The sequence below is a fragment of the Aethalodelphis obliquidens genome, unplaced genomic scaffold (assembly GCF_003676395.1).
Source record: "Aethalodelphis obliquidens isolate GAN/ISIS:26980383/991018 unplaced genomic scaffold, ASM367639v1 scaffold17, whole genome shotgun sequence".
NCBI classification, from domain to species: Eukaryota; Metazoa; Chordata; class Mammalia; order Artiodactyla; family Delphinidae; genus Aethalodelphis; species Aethalodelphis obliquidens.
This window is the reverse complement of record NW_020837961.1, coordinates 16,118,490-16,139,563: the sequence shown is the minus strand read 5'-3', so window position 1 is coordinate 16,139,563 and position 21,074 is coordinate 16,118,490. Positions and strand designations below refer to the sequence as shown.

The 21,074-nt window shown below is 45.2% G+C and overlaps 1 protein-coding gene across 2 annotated transcripts in view; it reads left to right on the top strand.

The window, feature by feature from the left end:
- Positions 1-14,312, top strand: part of TSPAN5 (tetraspanin 5) — a 175,404-nt gene extending 161,092 nt beyond the window's left edge. Inside the window, exons 3-8 of one of the 2 annotated variants that reach the window (XM_027116960.1) lie at positions 303-449; positions 4,662-4,832; positions 7,100-7,225; positions 9,240-9,287; positions 9,384-9,500; positions 12,159-14,312. In XM_027116960.1, the coding sequence (XP_026972761.1) occupies positions 303-449; positions 4,662-4,832; positions 7,100-7,225; positions 9,240-9,287; positions 9,384-9,500; positions 12,159-12,224 (675 nt within the window). In that variant the 3' untranslated portion in view covers positions 12,225-14,312. The remainder of the gene's footprint in view (positions 1-302; positions 450-4,661; positions 4,833-7,099; positions 7,226-9,239; positions 9,288-9,383; positions 9,501-12,158) is intronic. The other variant, XM_027116961.1, reaches the window with a different exon arrangement.
- The last annotated feature ends 6,762 nt before the right edge of the window (positions 14,313-21,074 follow it).

Below are 21,074 nucleotides of genomic sequence, written 5' to 3'. Positions count from 1 at the left end.
GGAGCACAGGCTCCGGACGCGCAGGCCCAGCGGCCATGGCTCACGGGTCCAGCCGCTCCGTGGCATGTGGGATCTTCCTGGACCGGGGCACGAACCCGTGTCCCCTGCATCGGCAGGCGGACTCTCAACCACTGCGCCACCAGGGAAGCCCAAGGCGGTGTTTCTTGATGTGATGTGGCAGTCAGATACCTCTCAAGGTTTTCTTAGGGTGGGGTGGGGAAAGACAGTGGCAGTCATCTTTTCATGATAGAAAACTGACCCCGCCTCCTGGCACCCTGTTGTGTGTTCTTTTCCGCTTCCAGGGAGTTCTATCCAACATCTCTTCCATCACCGATCTTGGCGGCTTTGACCCAGTTTGGCTCTTCCTCGTGGTAGGAGGAGTGATGTTCATTCTGGGATTTGCTGGGTGCATTGGAGCTCTACGGGAAAACACTTTCCTTCTCAAGTTTGTAAGTACCGCACTCTGCTCTCAGGTTGAGAGCCAAACTCTCATCTCACATCAAAAGGACACCCTGTCTACCAGCAAGAGTGAGCCGTACCGAAGGCACTGGCGAGCATGTGGCCTGGGTAATGCTTTTCTTTTAGGAGGGCTTTCTAGATACCCACCCTCCATCCTCCTCTGCCCCTGCCTCTGCCTCCTTAATAATATCAGCACTGGCCCCTCCCCATGCCATCCATGGAGGCTTTTTACATGGATATCATGAGTTTGCATTCCAATCCCTAAAATCGCTTTAGGACTAAGGTAGGTCTATCTAGGCACTTAGTTTTCTTCTTTTGAATGATTTTTTGCCCCCTCTTTTAAGCACATAGTCAATAGAAAGCCGTTTAGGTAGTTGGTTTAGAGAAACCAGACCTAAGCACAGTGTCTGTGACATGTCCAGATTAAATCTGTTAAGCAGTAGGTTCTGGTGAATAAAGAGAAACAGTAAATGCATATCTCCTGTGTCCTCTGCCAGCGCAAAGGCCTCCTTTGTGTGACCAGCATAATTTTTAGATCCCTTGTGGGGTATTTGGTGTGATCATTGTTAGCATGAATATTTTTGGAGGAGGAGTTTAACCAGGGGGTAGGTAAGTATTAAAAGTCGAGAATGGGCTTCCCTGGTGGCCCAGTGGTTGGGAGTCCACCTGCTGATGCGGGGGGCGCGGGTTCTTGCCCCGGTCCGGGAGGATCCCACGTGCCGCGGACTGGCTGGGCCCGTGAGCCGTGGCCGCTGAGCCTGCGCATCTGGAGCCTGTGCTCCACAATGGGAGAGGCCACAACAGTGAGAGGCCCGCGAACTGCAAAAAAAAAAAAGTCGAGAATGAAAACTAAAAGCCTTTTCCTTTGGAGATTCCTTCCTCAAGATATCAAAATGGCCTGTGTTTACTTGTGTGTGTTTGAAATCAGTTTGGTAGGTGTAGCCAGTGGTCACCTTCAGCTAAGTGTGCCTGTCTGTCTCGAGCTTGGCATTCTGGTGAGCGTCTGTCTCACAGCCCCATGTACGACAGCATCCACGCCCCTCTCCAAGAACAGAAAAATGATTTTTCAAAACCCCACCATCCTGTGGGGAGGCAAGACGGTGGGACTTTGGAAGAACAGCCTTAGCGTTATATCCCCTGTTCCTAGGGTCATTCTCTACCTCGGCTGACACATCATCATCTAATGGCATTTTCATTTGAGAACTAGTCCCAACGGCCCTGCCCTATGTGATTCCCTTCCCCAGCACTTCTGCCGCATCTCCTCTGGCATCTTTTCTTGAATCGCCCTAAGAGCAGACGCTGTCCCCTCACTGGCCCCCTGGGCTATAGCTCATTTTGCATTTGGGCGGCTCTGCCTCCGACAAGGTTCTGGAGGCTGTTCTGAAAGTTCATGTGACTCATGCTAACAGGGAAAACCAAGGGATGCTTGGTGCTGTGTACAATTCAATGAGCAGTTGGTTCTCTGTTCTTTATACATAGGTCTGTGTTGGGAATAGTTTTCCAAGACTCCATTTGTCTTACACACACACACACACACACAATTACTTCATTCCTCACCTAGTCTTGATCTCTGGAGCCCTCAGGAGAGCTTTGTCCCTGATTGTGACCTACCAACCTGCCAGTCGTCTTGGTGTGAGATACTTCCAAATGCTTGAGCTCACCTCACTCAGCGTTTCTGTAGCCTCATTGGGCCACAGATCATACTTCCTACTGGCCACTACTTTATCAGCGTTAGTCTCCTTGCTCCCCTTTAATGTGACTTAATTGCATATAGTTTCGTTTATAAGGGTAGCCTGTTTAATATAGTTGATGATTTTTGTAGTTGAAGATACCAGAGTTAACTGAACAGGCAGAAATACATACATTTCTCTAGATTGGCATCTTAATTTATGAAGTCCCACATTGGAAATGAAGAGAACTGTGTTGTTTCTTGGCTTTTTTAAGTCTTGGAGAATATTTTAAATGCCCTCTCTCTCCATTTAGTACAAACAGTCAAAACTGGCCTAGAATATGCTTTGAAGCAGGAGCTATGAAGGAAGTAGGAAGTAATGTCAACATGGCTCCAAACAGCTTCAAACATCTGATGTCATAAGGCTAAGAGAACTGCTGGGGGGAAATCCGGGAGCTTCCTGACTGACTGAGGCCCTTGGATGAAGCCTGGGAGTCAGTCTCTGCACCTTCAGAAACGGGGGAAATTAGCTCATAGGACCCGAAGGATGCTGATTTCTGCCAAATATTTGATAAGAATTTAATTTGGACTCAATTTCTGATACATGTATTATGTAACATTATGAGAAAACTTACCAGGGTGACTGGGCCTCACCTTGATAGAGGTGAGAACAAAAATCTAATTAAAACCTTTGCCTGACCTGTGTTTTGCTACTTCGCATGTGCGCGCCTGTGAACTAGCTATGATTCTCTCATTTCTACAGTGTGATAACTGTCGTATTTACATGTGTAGAGTAGTACCCGATAAAGGAGGGAGTCGTTTTATGCGGGGGGGTAGGCATTGTGTGAAAGTGATAGGATTTTTCTTCTTTCCTTTTTTCTAGATTGAGGAAAGCTCACTTTGAAATTATGGGTACTACTGATGATTGTTAAGAACTGTTTAGATTCTATTTCTAAAGTGAACTCATCAAGGACAGATGACCAGGAGCTCTGTGGAACCTGAGGGGCTGAGCTGGAGCGTCTGGAATTGGGACCTAGACCTTGGGGTCCTAGACTTTGGCAGGCATTTCTTTCTTCCTTCCACCCCTTCCCTCATGGCCATCCTCCCAGAATGGCACTTGGCACCCTGGATAAACACTGCCAGATGTACTGACATCTAACGTGGAAAGACCTGACCCCCCGGTCCTTTCCTACCCTCACATAAGACTGTGGGCTCTTTGGAGGCAGAGCTGTGGTCCTACTTATCCTTGCCTCTGCAAAGCCCACCTAGGCCCGAGCCTGATCTCTTGTGGGCCATTCAGTAGGTGTTTGCTGAGTGCATAAACCATTTTTGTCTTTTATTTTCGTAAGTAGCTGTAGCTTCCTTTGCACCCGTCGCCAATATATTTTCCTCTTGGTTGGCTGCATGCTGTCTGCTCGCTGAATGTAGGCACCGCAGACCGTAGCCCCTCTACCTCCCCAGCCTCTCCCTGGGTGGCAGGAGCCCTCAGGAGCTCGGCTCAGCAGGTGGCCCCAGTGCCACCCTTCCTGCCCTTGTCCACAGAAGTTTGCCTGCCGTTTACCCTCTGGTCCTTCACAGCCTCATTTCTCGTAAATGGCTTGAGCAAAATAGTTTGAAAAGGGTGAGAACATGGGGGTGGGAGGAAGTGGAAAGAACCATGGGCGTGAGCGGGACGTTGATATGACTAAGATGAGACACTTCTGGGTCTTCTAGATGAAAGGGAAATTTCTGCAGATTTATGGGCAATTTACCTTGCAACCCATGGTCTCCGGCCTTCCTTTTAAATTCCTGTTGTCTGCGTCAGCCCGAAGTCTTCCTCTGGCTGCGCGTTGATGCTATTTAAAGTATTCTGGGCCTGGTGCTTCACAAAGGAAAGCCAGCACAGCTTGCTGTCCCAAGAAAGCCCTCAGCCCAGTGGTTTCATTTTGTTTGCATCATGGGAAATTATTTTCATGTCACAGCTGCCCCCTCCTTCCCACCCAGTTCCTCTTTGACCTCTTCACCTAAAATGAACCCATCTGCTGTTTTGCCCCGTGTCGCAGGTGCAAAGGGGAGTTAACACGGTATCTGAATCCGGAAAAGGACTGTATTGCATACAGAATCAAGGCCACAGTAACAAATGACAGGCGATCTTAAAATACTGGGCTAATTTATCTTTCAGCGTTCCAAAAGCTTACTAGAGGTAGGAGCAGGTCGTTGTTCAGGCGTCTGACGAATGCATTCATCAGGAGAAATTCATTAGGCCTTAATGTGGGTCTAATGAGGAATTCCTAGTATCCACGTCTGCTTACGGGCTTTGTTGGTTAATTACCAAATGGAACACCAGAGCCCCTAAGATGTGATTATGAAGTGATTTTTAAAAATCCTTTCTCGGAGTGTAATATTCTATTAATGAATCTTAAGAAACTGAAGGTTATCTGCTTGGGCCGTGGGTAACAACCCAATGGTATTATACAGCTTTTTAGAAGGAAGCATTTGACTGTATAGGATCAAAATAGCCCTATAACTGTTGTCTGTGTGCCTTTTGTTTTAGTTTTCTGTCTTCCTGGGAATCATTTTCTTCCTGGAGCTCACTGCCGGGGTTCTGGCATTCGTTTTCAAAGACTGGATCAAAGACCAGCTGTATTTCTTTATAAACAACAACATCAGAGCGTACAGGGATGACATTGATTTGCAAAACCTCATAGACTTCACCCAGGAATATGTAAGTTTAAATTTGGTTTATTTTCAAGTTGAAAGCCTTCTCGGAAGGATGACCCCAATGAAAACTCCTCCTGGCTTCTGCACCTGCCAGCTGGAACCTACCTCTGACTTTTCTGCATGGGTTTTTGCCTGTTTGCTTGTGTATTTCTCATTTTCTGACTTGTTCTAGGGCGTACACGATATGTACCCTAATGGGAAATGTCTTATTTTCACTTACCTCAATTTCTACTAAGAACAAGGAAGAAAACTCTTAGGCAAAAAGGTTAGAGTCAAAGGTGCCCATTCCTATGGACATTTGAAGACGATTGTTTTGCTGTAGGTTTAACCCTGTTCTTTGGTGTTAGATGTGGGTTCTTTCCTATCCTTGGCCCCCTTTTTGATCATTCTCCACACTTCATAGCTCATAATGATATACTTAGTCGATAGAATGTTTATCCACAAAGTTCCTAGAATTGTGCCTATCCAAATATTATTATAGCTCCCGCAGCTAAAACTGAAAGTCAAGCCTTGGTGGCTTCTCACAAGTGAAGAACCTGTGGAGTAGAGCCATCCCACTCAGGTTTCTCAACATTACGACGTGACAGCCCCTGCGATGCGAACGAAGTAGCGGATGCCCTGTCCCACTCACAACGCAGGATGGTATAAACAAGGGTTCGGAAGACACAGCTAGTGCCAGAATCTGATTAGCTAAGTGACCTTGGGCTAATAGGACCTTGAGCTATTTCCCCAAGAGTAAAATGGGAATAATAGTAGCAACTACTTAACTCATGGGGATATCATGCCACTCTCATAAGACGTACATGGTTTTATATCAGGCTTCAGGTGTTATCGTCCTACACACTGACAGGCCTTTATTTGCACGCACTGAGAAACGGGATAAGGTGAGCAGACCTGGAGAGCCGTGTCCGTGACGTTCACGTATATGGCAGAACTGGAGGGCACACAGAAACTCAGCGGACCAGTGGCTGTCTCTTGGTTGGACAGTTTTCCAGAGTGAGCTGGGGTCCCTTTGATAAAGGGAGGAGAGGGCTGCATCGGCGCTCGCCGTGAGGGAGGCCCCCTGCCCTCCTTAGGTGCTCGGAAGTGAGCTGAATTGTGTTGCCTTTGTTCGGTGACAGCAACGACTGTCCTGGAGCCTGCTGTCCCTCGGGTGTGAAATTAAGCCCTGTTTCGTCTCCTCAGCAGGCTTCACTGTTCTGTTGGGTCATAATGGATGCAGGCTCACACCTTGCCAAGTATTACTGCTGACTAGTTTGCGTGACAAATCTGATGGAGCGTTGTAGGCAAACTGGAGATGCACAGCCCAAGCCCTCGGAGGACTCGATGAGTCGGAAGACTGTGCAGATACACGTTCTCTTGAGATGCTGTCAGCTTTATATGGAGATTCTGTTATTTCATGGGATTTCACTTTTCTCTCATGGCCTTTAATACTTTGAAGTAGCTTTTGGTCTTGAAACCCTTCAAATGGTCAAGGCTTGATGTTTCTTTAACTTGGAGAAGCAGGGCTAGTCCAGCATGGGGAGTGTCAAAGGTGCTTATGATGGAGCAGCCCTTGAATCAGGCCTCATTTAAGACCCACTGAATTGAACATCTTGTTGGATTATATTTTAATTAGATGATTGCATTTTTTTCAGGTTGAAAATGTAAATCCACGCTCTTTTTTATAAACATTCAGAGTAGAAACAGATATAGAATGAAAAGTAAGCCTCTAAAACTTGGGGGAAGGTAACGAGTATGTTCACTGTCTTGCTTGTGGTGATGGTTTTATGATGTATAAGTGTGTCAAAACTTGTAAAATTGTATACTTTAAATATGTGCAGTTTATTGTATGTCAATTACACCTCAATAAAATGGATTTTTAAAAAAAACGTTCAGGTGTAGAGATGGAAATTTAAAAAAAAGTAAGCCTCTAGATCTCCTACCCACAACCCCAGCTGCCTCCTTCAGACACTACCGCTGTTTTCTGTCTTGCTTATCTCTAACTGGGCCCTGCTGTACAACTCGGGCTCTGCCCGTCTTCCACCTAACACCACGGGTCTCATCAATTGTTTTCTAAGTCTCACGCCAACACATCCTTACAAACCTTCAGCCTTACCTTGGAAGCTTTTACAGGAGCCCTTTAGGTTCAGTTGGTTTAAAAATAAGTTCTGAGTTACAGAGAAGGTTAGAGCTGGCAGAAGCTGGGTGTGGGTCGTCCTGGCGGGTGCAAGTGTAGGCACCTGGTCGCCTCCAAGTCGAGATGTTCTAATTCTCTCCTGTTTGCTCTAGTGGCAGTGCTGTGGGGCTTTTGGAGCTGATGATTGGAACCTAAATATTTACTTCAATTGCACAGATTCCAATGCAAGTCGAGAGCGATGCGGCGTGCCCTTCTCCTGCTGTACTAAAGACCCCGCAGTAAGTGGCTGCCAGCAACCCGTTGGCCTGCTCCGCGCGTCACACCGAGAGCGTGTGTGGGATGAGCAGAGTGGGTTTTTTCTGGAAACCTCTTCTTACCCTCTTATTCCTAACTGTAGCTCCTGTAGGGGGGTTAGTGCTCAGATCTTCCCAGTAGGAGTAATCATCCCTGACATTAATTTAGCAGTACGTGCTGGTTCCTATTCTAAGCCTTTTTGTGTGTTGGCTTGAGTTTGGAACATCCCTGCTGGCAGATGCCACCATTATCTTCCCTTTTCAGGTGAAATCAAGGCCCGTGGAGTTTAAGTCACTTTCCCAAGCTCACATTGCTGGCAAGTGATGGAACCGAGCTTAGACTCAGGCAGCTGCCTCTGTTGCCTGTGATTCCTTCTTTGCGAGAAGGATGGGCTTGTGTGGAAGCTCTCTGCATTGCTTGGGGTTAGTAACCCTTTTCTTGCTGACTTAGCTCCGAAGGAATCCTAGGAATAGCAGAAGAGTTTGAGACAAGATAGGACGAGACCACTTGCAGGAAGACTGCAGCTGCCCAGACTCTGGGCCAGAATGACTACAGTCATTCTTTTTTTTAAAAAAACGGAAACAAAAACATAAAACCTGTTCACAAGCCACCCTCTTTACCACAGGTTTGATTGTATTTTGAGTCAAATCATGTGCCTGGTAGGTAGAACAGCTTAAAATGCAGCACCCCTGCTGTAAGTTAAAAGCCAGAATTGAGGGTTAGAACAATGAATGTGAGAGAGAAGGTGCCCCTGGCCCTTCCGCCCTCTTCAGCCTCTCTCTGGCTGGTCAGTCCCCAGGTGTCCTCTCCCAGACCCGCCCTTCCCCACAAGGAGCAGAGCCGAGTGGGCGCTGATGAGTTCATGGCCGATTTTCCCCTGCAAGGTAGGGGGGGTGCGGGGCTCTTTAAAAGGGGGCGTGGTTCATCTGTAAGGATACTGAATCATTATGCTGTACCCCTGAAGCTAATACAATATTGCAAATCTACTACACTTCGATTTAAAAAAAAAAGAGAGAGAGAGAAGAGGGGACAGTGGTCTGAGGTAGCAAAGCACAGCTTCTCGTAGGCTGCCCACCAGAGGTGGTCTGAAGGGGACAGAGTCGGTGAGGACTGCGCTGCCCTGCTCTGAGCCCTCAGCGGCAACGCCAGCCTTTCCCACTAGCTCACTTCTCCTTTCCTCTGAGGAGGCTGGGAGGCAAGAGAGCGCCCAGCACAGAGCCCAGGGCGCCCACCCAGGCAGTAGATGCAAGCCCTGCTCTCTCCGTCTCCAGCCCCTGCCCTGAGTTACCGTTCCATCAGAAGAATTCTGAAGATTCTTAGGTGTTGTGTCCCCCTTTCAACGACAGATCCTCTGGGTAGAGATATCTCATTCCATAAATGCTAAGCTAATAAAATCCACCCCATACCCTCCAGAGGGGAAACATAAACAAACCTAGAGCAGCGGAACCCGCGTTTCTGATCAGGCCTGTAAGATTCAGGGCATCTGTCCATGTGCTGTGTGGTCAGGGTATCATTTTTAATTATCAACATAATTCATTCTCATTGAAAAATCATTTAAATCACATACAAGTATATAGATTCAAAAGTAGAATTCCCCCCAAAAGATCATAAGTGAAGATAGTCATTATGAAAGTAATTATAAGAAACCTTTAACTGTGGTTTTTATGTCTCCAGTTTCCTAAACCCATAAGCTTCTTGAGATTATCAACTTTGAATCTAGAGCCTTCCACATAATGGAATTACTAGTCTTTCTGATATTTCCTGAGTCTCAGTTTTCCTCATTTGGAAAGGAAGGGATATTTAATACCTACTTCTGAGGATGGTTATAATAATTCCATGGAATTATGTGTAAAGGTGTTTAACATGGTGCCTGGGACGTCTGTGTGCCCAAATAAACATTTTCTGACCAGCACTTAACAGGGGTCTTCTGCTGACCCCTAGGTGGGCTTTCTCTCTGACAAGAGTGAATTTCACTCTTCTGTTTCTTTTCTCCACCAGGAAGATGTCATCAACACTCAGTGTGGCTATGATGCCAGGCAAAAACCAGTAAGTGGAAACTCATCTTGTCGCTTAGCACGAAGGGTGTTGGAGGAGCTTTTGAACTTGCTTAGTGATGCTGTGCTCTCCTCTTCCCTTCTGAAGGAAGTCGATCAGCAGATTGTAATCTACACGAAAGGCTGTGTGCCCCAGTTTGAGAAGTGGTTGCAGGACAACTTAACCATTGTGGCTGGTATTTTCATAGGCATTGCATTGCTACAGGTAAGATGGATGTCGCAGGGAAATGATGCCCTGGGAGAGCGCTCACCAGGACAGGAGCTTTGCTTATTCACCATCATTTCACAGTTTTTAAGACACATTGGAGGGCTGGGGAACAGACCTCAACTATATTTGGTTTGTATTTTATTGAAGCTCTGATTTTAGATGCTACTGTCCTGAAAGACTTTAGGAAACCTTTTTTTTTTTTTTTTTTTTCCTTTTCAAGAAAGAGAAATTGACTGGGTCAGTATTTGCCTGCTGGCATTCCAACATTGCCATGGGCTCAGTAACGTGGCATTGTGACAGCCGGTCAGACAGGAATGGTCAGATGTAGAGCCTTGCCCAGTGGCAAGGCTAAGGCTTTTTGGAGTTTCACAGATACGCTCTGCTCCTTTCTCTCTCTGGGCCACCTTGCCAAAGTGCTGTGAGGGAAGAGAGCACCTACTTTTCCTCCTGGGAAGTCCCAAGAGCTAGGCTTTGCATCTTATGGTGATGTGATACCTTTAACTTAGAGGGTCACAAATGAGGCGCCATGGTTGAAAGAAATTAAAGAAGACCTAAATGAATGGAAAGCCATTCGCATTCACGGATCGGAAGACTTAATATTGTTAAGGTGACAGTACTCCCGAAATTGATGTACAGATTCAGTGCAACCCCTACCAAAATTACAACTGCCTTTTTTGCAGAAATGGACAAGCTGATCCTACCATTCATATGGAAATTCAAGGGACCCAGAATAGCAAAACAAACTTTAACAAGCACAAAGTTGGAGAATCCACACTTCCCAATTCAAAACTTACTACAAAGCTACCGTGATCAAGATAGAGCGTACTGGCATAAGGTTGGACCTACAGATTAGTGGAATGGAACTGAAAGTTCAAAAAAGCCTCTGTATCTATGGTCAGCTGATATTTTGACCAGGAAATCAAGACCATTCAATGGAGAAACAATAGTCTTTTCAACAAACGGTGCTGGACCAACTGGATATCTATATGCAAAAGATTGTATTTGGACCCCTAACTCACATCACATATAAAAATTAACTCAAGGGCTTCCCTGGTGGCGCAGTGGTTGAGAGTCCGCCTGCCGATGCAGGGGACGCGGGTTCGTGCCCCGGTCCGGGAGGATCCCACGTGCCGCGGAGCGGCTGGGCCCGTGAGCCATGGCCGCTGGGACTGCGCGTCCGGAGCCTGTGCTCCGCAACGGGAGAGGCCACAACGGTGAGAGGCCCGCGTACCGCAAAAAAGAAAAAAAAAAAAAATTTTTAAAAATTAACTCAAAATTCCCTGGCGGTCCAGTGATTGGGACTCTGTGCTTCCACGGCAGGGGGCCTGGGTTTGATTCCTGGTTGGGGATGGGGGGCGCTAAGATCCTGCTAGCCTCATGGTTTGGCCAAAAAATAAAAATTAACTCAAAACAGATCAAAGACCTAAATGTAAAAGGTGAAGCTATAAAAGTTTTAGAAGAAAGTAAAGGTGTAAATCTTCGTGACCTTGAATTAGGCAGTGTTTTCTTAGATATGATACCAAAAGCACAAGCAACCAAAGGAAGAGTGGACAGATTGGGCTTCTTCAAAATTAAAAACTTCTGTGCTGAAAATGATTCTATCAAGAAAGTGAAAAGACAACCCACAAAATGGGAGAAAATATTTGCACATCAGTACATCTGTTAAGGATCCTGTATATAGAACATATGAAGAACAACTCAACAATAAAAGGGGACAAACGCAATTTAAAGGTGGGCAAAGGATTTGAATAGACATTTCTCCAAAGAAAATACACATTCGCTATTCGTAATGACATCGTTAACTGTGAGGGAAATTCAAATCAAAAGCACGATGACATACCACTTCAAACATATCAAGATGGCTATAATAAAAAAGACAAACCAATAACAAGAGCTGGTTAGGAGGTGGAGAAATTGGAACCCTCATACATTGCTGAAGGGAATGAAAATGATGCAGTCTCTTTGGAAAACAATTTGTCAGTTCATGAGAAAATTAAACAGAGTGACCATATGACCCAGCAATTCTACTCCTAGGTATGTGCCCAAAAGTACTGAAAACATGTTCACCCAAAAAGTACACAGATGTTCAGAGCAGCATTATTTGCAATAGCCAAAAAGTGAAAACCATCTAAATGTCCATCATCTGATGAATGGATAAACAAAATGTGGTGTATCCGTATAACGGAATGTTATTCAGCCATCGAAGAGACTGAACTACCGTTGCAACATGGACGAACCTTGAAAACATTTTGCTACGTGAAAGCAGACCAACCCAAAAGGCCATATATTATATGATCCTGTTTATATTAAATGTCCAGAATAGGCCAGTCCGTAGCAATAGAATGTGGCTTAGTGGTTGCCAGGCCTGTCGGGATGGGGGTGGGGTCTGGATGACTGCTCATGGGTACAGAGTTTCTTTTTGGGGTAACGAACATGTTCTGGGTTTAGATAGCGGTGATAGTTGCACATCCTCACGAATATACCGAAAATCACTATAAATTATACACTGTAAAAGGATGAATTTTGTGGGATGTGAATTCGATCTCAATTTTTAAAAATCAAAGGTTTTTAAAAAATGGAATTCAGTGGCCAAAGAAAAGCCTAATCTAAAGTTAAAAGTTCTACTGTTTGACTGTCTTTTCCTTCCTTGCCCAGATTTTTGGGATCTGCCTGGCCCAGAACCTGGTGAGTGATATTGAAGCTGTCAGGGCTAGCTGGTAGAGCGCCTGCAACAGCTGCCTCCAGACACTGGACAGACCCCGCCTTCCTGACCCTCCATTGCGCCCAACTGATACCCATGCTGCACGGACCCTAATCACAGAGGCATCCTGCGATCCCACCTGATGGAGCTGCCATCAGAACTTAGTTTTTGGGGGGGTAGAACCGGGAAATGCTGCTCACTGACAGAATTAAAAAAAAAAAAAATTAACCAGTATGAAAGTCGTTGCGCCGTGAATCTCTATTGTAGCCATGAATTTCTGGACGGTTGGATACTTACCAAATGAGAAAAAAAGGGAGGGTGGGGGACCCAGATGCACTGAATTTGTGGAAAAGGCTTGTTCTCTGCTTCGGTAGTTGGAGGGCTGCCTCCTGTGCCATGGCCTGAGGAAGTGCGTCTTTTCTAAAACTCAGCCCCTTACCTGGGAGGGCTGTGGTTTCATTTCAAGGAACTGCTACAACCATGGTCCCAAGAAGAAAACAGCTTGCCTTTGGGTTCAGATTTTGTGACCGCGTTCAACAAGGAACTTGTGTGGGCACGTCTGGTCTCTCCTGAAGTTTCTCCTCGTAAGAGAAGTTGGATATTCCTTGTGTGCTGAGCAGGGCTCTGGAACACTTCATGATGCTGAATTTTAGCAGGACAGATCTCTCTTCTGAGTAGGCCTGAGCTTTATTTATCAGTGAAATCCAAGGAGAAAATGAGGTTAATGAAGAGGTAGTAAATACTGCAGCCTACCAAATTAGTCGTTGGATTCTTTGGAAACTCTGGAATACTATGGGTTTCGTTTTGTTGTGGGTGTTTTTTTGTTTTTGTTTTCTTCCAAAAGTGAAAGCTATGATACAGTTTCTTAAATTTTAAAGATTTTTTTTTTTTACTCAGCTCGAATATTAATTTTTTATATAATCTCCCTGCATGACCTGTGAATCAATCCACCAACTCCTTTACCTGCCGTCTTTTCTACAAACCTTTAAAAACATTATTCGGTCAGCATTGATTTCGTGGGTTCACAGCCTTTAGAGATGTGTCCTCCCTGTCTGCGAAGGATCCATCTGGGCCATCGCAAATGCTTCTGTGGACTCAACACTCTCTGAACCGTGTCGGTTGATCATCGTGGCCTCTTCTGCAGCCTCCCCGTCTTTCTCTTTGAAGGGAATTAAACCCAATTCTGAAATGATGTGGACACAATCAAAGCTTCTGATGGTTTCTTTCTTCTGGTTTTAGTTCGTTTTTATTAAAAACAAATGAAAACAAAAACAAAAAAAAACCCAGCGTGCATGGCCAGAGCTCCTTCTTTTCTTAGTACAGACTCACCTTCAGGATGGTAACAAAGCACAAACTCTTTGGAGGGGAGAGCATTGATGGGGCGAGTGTTCTGTGACACAAGGTGGGAAACACTTCCAGAGACTGCCACCTGCCCCCATTCCAGGTGGGAGGGACGAGTTTTGCCCCCAGATTTTAATCATCCAGGTCCACCAGATGTTGCACCCCCTGGGGAGGAGATGTTAGTCTGTGGAACACTGGGAAGACCACAGGTGTATTTTACGGTGATGACACACTTACCAACACAGAACTGGGCAGCCAGCTAGCATAGTTGGTGGAAACTTAGCAAGGTTTTCCATTTCAGCCCCATGTTGCATCGCTGTGGCTGATGAATGTGTCCATCTGCTCAGAGAAAGGACAAAAATTCTTTGAAAATCTAGGCTCCAGAGTTAAGGTGTGTATGACTCTGCATGTGTGTGTTTCTGTGTCTCTTTGTAGTTAGAGATGTTCGTTCCATATTCTGGCTGTAAGATTATTTTGTTTCATCTCTGCCCCCACCACTGTTGTCATTCCGTATTGTCATTCCAACATGGAGAAGACTTGAGCTCTCCAGTTGGCACTCTTGTCTTGTTTGTTACCTCATTCTCCAGTGAACTCCACCTGACCAGTTGATTAAGAATCAGGCGAGCTTCCCACCCTTTGGCACATCCAGTGAAAGGCCAAACAGCAAGTCCAAGTGAGTTCTAAATTTTAATTAATCACCCTTTATTTTTTACACTTGAGAGTGGTTGTAATTAAAGGTTGTCATTAATAAACTTGGTTCTACCTTACGTGGAGTTATGTCTGTCTTCATTCTCTCTTGCAGTTGTGAAATTCTCCAATCCAGTGGTGATCAAACTTAAGTGTGCATTGGAATCACCTGGAAAGCTTGTTAAAACACAGGTTACTGGGTCTGCCCATCCCCAGAATTTCTAATTTAGTAAGTCTTGGGTGGAGCTTGAGAACGGAATGTGCATTGCTGACACGTTTCCAGGTGACGCCGTTGCTCCTTGTCTGGGAAGGACACTTGGAAAGGCACCGTTCTGATCAGGTTCTCTCAGAGGGGAAAAGGAGAGGGGACATTTTGTGGCTGGGGAGGGGAAGGTCCCTTTGTGCTGCTGGACACGGACTGATGAGAGACGGGGGCAGAGCTGGGGATGGAGGAAAACCTCTGTCTCTGAAATCATTGTCTGCTGGTCACAATCACCTGGGCACCACGTAGAATACAGATCAGACCTTGCCCCGAGCAATTCTGGAGTGGGAGAGCCAGAGACTGTATTTTTAAGAAGTTCCCGTGAAAATTTAATGCACAGTGAGATTTAGGACCCGTGGACCTAGGTAAATCTTAATAATATTCACAGGCCTTTTATGAGAAAATAATTTCTAGCAGTCTCAGAACAGGAATCTTAAAAATCTAAGTTTTTAAGATTAAAATGCCAATGTAAATGTCCTTTCTTTGTGAACTATCACCTCAGAAGCCTCTTTCAAACTATTAAAGACTATTTTCAAAGATCAAAAGAAAACAAAATGTTATGGTTCACATAGTATTCTCAGACCCTGACACTATGTCTCAATACTTGTTTGAGAAACAATGTGCCTCACTTTCCTGGATATTTAAGACAGAAATGTTATTTTGACTATAAGGAAATTTATCAGGGGTAACTGGAGGTAACTAATCCCTATTTCTTGAGTTTTCTTAGCTGTGCTATAGAGATGATCTGTGCACGTGAGGTAATTGGCCCTCCTTGTTCAGAGCAAACTCTGGGCCAACAAAGGAGAAATGTTACAGCTCAGAGGTAACAAGGTGCTTTGTCTACAAAACTCAGAACTTACAGGAGGTTTCTTCCATATTTAGAAGGGGATGATTATTAAATTTCTCTATCTCCGTTGTTTGACCAGCTCCCACAAACATCATTGGTTTCTATGATTTAAAAATATCTGATAGTTTTTTTTTTTGAAATGAATGCAGGAATTCAAAAGCAGAATTTCGTGTCATGAAGCACTTGAAATAGAAGTGCCTTTCCTTGTCCTCCCTCCTCCTCGCAAAGAATAAACCTCTGCTTCTCTTGCAGCTTTCTTCCCGCCCCAGGTCTCAGTCAGCCTTCTCTCAAGGGGGTGCTGAGAAGTGTCTCTTGGCTTCTTCTTCTTATGCAGACTGTTCCCTCCTCCGTGCCGTGTGTGCGTGTGTGTGTGTGTGTGTGTGTGTGTGTGTGTGTGTGTGTGTAGGGGGTGGGTGGATGCACTAATTCTGCAGTTTCCTGGTTCTGCGGCCTTGGACCAGAGCCCTGGGAAGCCGGTGGGCTGAACAATGAGGAGCCTGAGCCCAGCGACCTGGCAGGCCTTCCCCAGCTCTTTGTCATTTATTCCACGAAGCCCTTCTCCTCTAGGGAAATCCTGTTGAGACCTCCAAGGAAGAACTGGGAAGCTCTCCATAAACGCTGGCCAATGAGGTTGGTGGCCAGCTCTCTCCAGGGAGGCCGGGGGGCTGTTTCTAAGTGATGCCCTTTCAGCAGTAGGAGGCCTAGTCTTTGAATGAGAAGGAAAATGCACTGTTTGGAAATACTTTAGTTTGGGCCTTATCATGGTGACATGATAAAGTCTATACATGACAACAGACAAGACAGATGTATCTAGGTGTGGGTAGGGGACAGAGAAGGGAAGCCAAATTCTGCACGGGACCGAAGCCATCTGTAGACTTGAGCGTTTCTTTTTTTGGAAGAGTTTGTGACAGAAGAGTTTATAAAATTATGGTTTTTAAGACTTCTTTGAGGAATTAAATAGAGTTTCCTTTGGGGAGTGTTCATGCTGAGTAGTACTCTTGTAAGCTTGGCACCAAGGAGAGGATGGGTGCCTGAGTGAGTTCATCCTGGTATCCTTTAACCTAAACCAAACTCCTCAGGACCTGCCCTGGCCAGTAATTCCTTCACTTCCAGGAACCCCCAACAGAAGGAAAGCTGAAGGAAGAGCAGGTTCGTTCCTGGGCTTTACCCTGTAAATTTACTCTGAAAAGAAAATGGTAGCATGCAAACAAGGTGGTGCTTCGCATGGTGTTGCGCTCCACTGAACTACGTGTAGGAGAGGACCAGCTAGAAAGCCGCCTTTTAAACCTGGAGCTTGTCAGCTTGTATTAGCTTTTGCTTTTGCAGAACGACTGGTTTGAAAGGAACGTTTTAACAGCCTGCCCTCTAGTGGCGACCTTGTAGAACCACTCCTGACTTGAGTTGGAAGAGTCACTACAGTCTATTCAGAGGGCCTTGCTCTTTGGAGAAACTTGAGGGTGTACAGCTGTATGTTGCTTGCTTAGGGTGGGTAGCTGTTTTATTCCTTTGACGCTCCTGAAAAATGACAGTTTGTTTTGGAAAGTTAGGGAGCAGGTGTTAAGCTCCCTTCACCATCTAAGTCCCAATCTTATGGCTGGGACTTTCCAGGTCACTGAAGCAATGTGTACAGGTTGAAGCTGGGCCCTGCCCTCCTGCCTAGGCTCAGACGAAGTTTCTAGAAGGGCTGGAGACAGTCTGAAACTGCTAATCTGCCAGGCAAGAGGCACTGCCTCGGTCAAAATGCCCAACGAGGAGGGGAGGTGCACTGACCTTTTACACTTTCCCTCCCAGCTCGCCCCTACTCTCCACTGGCACTCTGGAGGCTTCTGTGACACAAGGCCCCAGTGTCCTGATCTGCATCTGTATTCCTCTTCAAGACAAGCAAGTCTCCTGAAACAAAGATTAGCTATTCCTTGTATTCCCTCTAAAAGCACCCCTGTGGAGTGTGCTTTGATCTGAGAATTTGCAACCTTGATTTTAAAGGCTGTGAAGACTGGTAGAGTGTTCCTGACTGTAACTTGTGTTTTAGGAGTTTGTTATAGGTTGCATTGCGTCTTCCAAAAATTCATGTGAAGTCCTAACCTCCAGGACCTCAGAATGTGACCTTATTTGGAAATAGCGTTGTTGCAGACGTAATTACAATGAGGTCATACTGGGTGGGTTCCTACTCCAGTAGATTATTGTCCTTATAAAAAGGGGAAACTTGGACGCAGACATGCACACAGGGAGAAAGCCATATGAACGTGAAGGCAGAGATCAGGCGATGCGTCTGTAAGGCAAGGAATGCGAAAGACTGCGAATGGGTCACCAGAAGCCAGGAGAGAGTCATGGAATCGACCCTCCCCCAGAGCCTCCAGAAGGAGCCAACCCTGAACTTTTAGCCTCCAGAATTATGAAACAATAAATTTCTGTGCCTTAAGCCATCTACATTGTGGCTTATTAGGAACCTAATAGAGTTTGAGCAGCTATTGCTGGCTTTCAGGCTGGAAATGGTAGGACCATGTGCTGCTTTTAGCTGGTAGAATGTGTATGTGGCTCTTATTATTTGAGTGGATGCACCCAAACATGGCTAAGGACTTGCTCTCTGTATCTGCTTTCAGCTCTTTGAAAACAGCCTTGATACGTTTTGTGGGGCATTTAAAACAAGGGATGCTTTATTACATGATGATTAAAAATGGTCACACTGGGGTGGAGTCAAGACGCTGTACTAGGAGGATGCAGAATTTGCGTCTCCTTCCAACGAGGGCACCTACCAGGCACCAGTGGGGGACCACGGACACCTAAGGGGACAGGAGGAACCCCCAGCTACCGGGTAGGATGTGGGGCGTGGGGGGAGTGAGGGGGGAGGAGAAGTGGAGGAGGGATGGGACTGGCGCCTCTGAGGGGTGGCTGGGGCAGGGGAGGAGTTCCTACACCCAGCGGGACCCACCCATGGTTAGGGGTCCAGTGGGGACAGGGGAGACCCTGTGGGAGACAGTGGGGGAGGGATGCGAAGGAACAGAAGGGAACGTGGTGCTTTCCTGTGCTTTCCCTGTCCACTTAGGCACCAGGGAGCCTGTTTGGCTCCTGGGCCTAATCCTCTGCCCTCGGAGCCTCCCTCCTGCCACGCAGAGCCCAAGCTCCACCCTTACACCCCCACCCAGGGCCCCACCTCTTCACTTGGAGACCCCCTCCAAGGCGCTGGGCCTAAACCCCACCCACACACCCTCACTCAGGGTCCTACCTCCAAAGTCTGGACCTCCACACCTCAGAGGCCCTCCTTTCCAGGTGCTGCCTCTCCCCTTCCGGAGGTCCTAAGCAGAGGCCCCGCCCCACGCTTGAATGTCGCCCCGCCTGGGTCCCGCCCCCCCCCAAACCCCGCCCCCGCCCAAGTTCCCCCCCCCCCGCCTAACCCCCCCCCCCATAGCCAAGGTTTTTTTTTTTTTTTTTTTCTTGTTCCTGTTTTAGATTGGGGTTCTGTTTTACCTTGTTGATTCTTTTAAATTTTTTATTTTTCCTAACAAATCTTTTATTTTTCTAATTTTATTTTATTCTCTATAATTTGTTATTGCTCCCTCCTTTTGGCTTGTCCCCTCACCCTTTTTTGTTTCTTTTCTCTGTTGTAGTTTTATTTTACCTTGTTGCAGTTGTTTCGATTATAGTTTTATTGTTCCTAATATATTGTAAATTTTTCTACTTGTATTTAGTTTTTTATTCCTCGATATTGTACTGCTCCTTTTTTTTTCTTTCTTCCTTTTTTTTTTTTTTTTTTTTAATTTACCGCTCCACAAAGCTTGCGGGATCTTGGTTCCCAGGCCGGATGTCGGGCCCGAGCTCCAGTGGGAAGACGTCCAAGTCCAAACCGCTGGACTAACAGAGAACCTCAGACCCCAGAGAATATCAATCGAGTGAGGCCTTCCGGAGGTCCTCATCTCAGCACCAAGACCTGGCTCTATCCAACTGCCTGCAAACTCCAGTGCTGGATGTCTCAGGCCAAGCAAGCAGTAAGACAGGAATACAGCACCACTCATCAAAAAAAAAAAAAAAAAAAAATTGAAACAACAAAATAATATGTTACAGATGAAAGAGCAAGGTAAAAACCTATAAGACCAAATAAATGAAGAGGAAATAGGCAACCTACCTGAAAAAGAATTCAGAGTAATGATAGTAAAGATGATCCAAAATCTCGGAAGCAGAAAGGAGAAAATACAAGAAACATTTAACAAAAATCTAGAAGAACAACAGAGGAAACAGTGATGAACAACACAATTACTGAAAATAAAAATGCTCTAGAAGGAACCAATAACAGAATAACTGAGGCAAAAGAACGGATAAGTAAAGAAGAACGGAAGACGAAATGCTGCAAATAACTGAGAGGGAGCAGAATAAAGAAAAAAGAAGGAAAAGAATTCAGGACAGTCTCAGAGACCTCTGGCGCAACATTAAACACACCAACATTCGAATTATAGGGGTTCCAGAAGAAGAAGAGAAAAAGAAAAGGTCTGAGAAAATATTTGAAAAGATTATAGTCGAAAACTTCCCTAACTTGGGAAACGAAATAGTCAATCAAGTCCAGGAAGCACAGAGAGTCCCACACAGGATAAACACAAAGAGAAACATGCCAAGACACATATTAATCAAACTATCAAAAATTAAATACAAAGAAAAAATATGAAAACAGCAAGGGAAAAATAACATACAAGGGAATCCCCATAAGGTTAACAGCTGATTTTTCAGTAGGAACTCTGCAAGCCAGAAGGGAGTGGCAGGACATATTTAAAGTGATGAAAGGGAAAAAACTACAACTAAGATTACTCTACCCAGCAAGGATCTCATTCAGATTTGATGGAGAAATTAAAACCTTTACAGATAAGCAAAAGCTAAGAGAATTCAGCACCACCCAACCAGCTTTACAACAAATGCTAAAGGAACTTCTCTAGGCAGGAAACACAAGAAAAGGAAAAGACGTACAAAAACAAACCCAAAACAATTGAGAAAATGGTGATAGGAACATACCTATTGATAATTACCTTAAATGTAAATGGATTAAGTGTTCCAACCAAAAGGCATAGATTGGCTGAATGGATACAAAATCAAGACCCGTATATGTGCTGTCTACAAGAGACCCACTTCAGATCTAAGGACACGTACAGACTGAAAGTGAGGGGATGGAAAAAGAGATTCCATGCAAATGGAAATCAAAAGTAAGCTGGAGTAGCAATTCTCATATCAGACAAAATAGACTTTAAAATAAAGACTATTACAAGAGACAAAGAAGGACCCTACATAATGATCAAGGGATCAATCCAAGAAGAAGATATAACAATTGTAAATATTTATGCACCCAACATAGGAGCACCTCAATACCTAAGGCAAATGCTAACAGCCATTAAAAGGGGAAATCGACAGTAACACAATCATAACAGGGGAATTTAACACCCCACTTTCACCAATGGACAGATCATCCAAAATGAAAATAAATAAGGAAACACAAGCTTTAAATGATACATTAAACAAGATGGACTTAATTGATGTTTCTAGGACATTCCATCCAAAAACAACAGAATACACTTTCTTCTCAAGTGTTCATGGAACATTCTCCAGGATAGATCATATTTGGGTCACAGATCAAGCCTTTTTAGATTTAAGAAAATTGAAATTGTATCAAGTATCTTTTTTGACCACAATGCTATGAGACTAGATACCAATTACAGGAAAAAAATCTGTAAAAAATACAAACAGATGGAGGCTAAA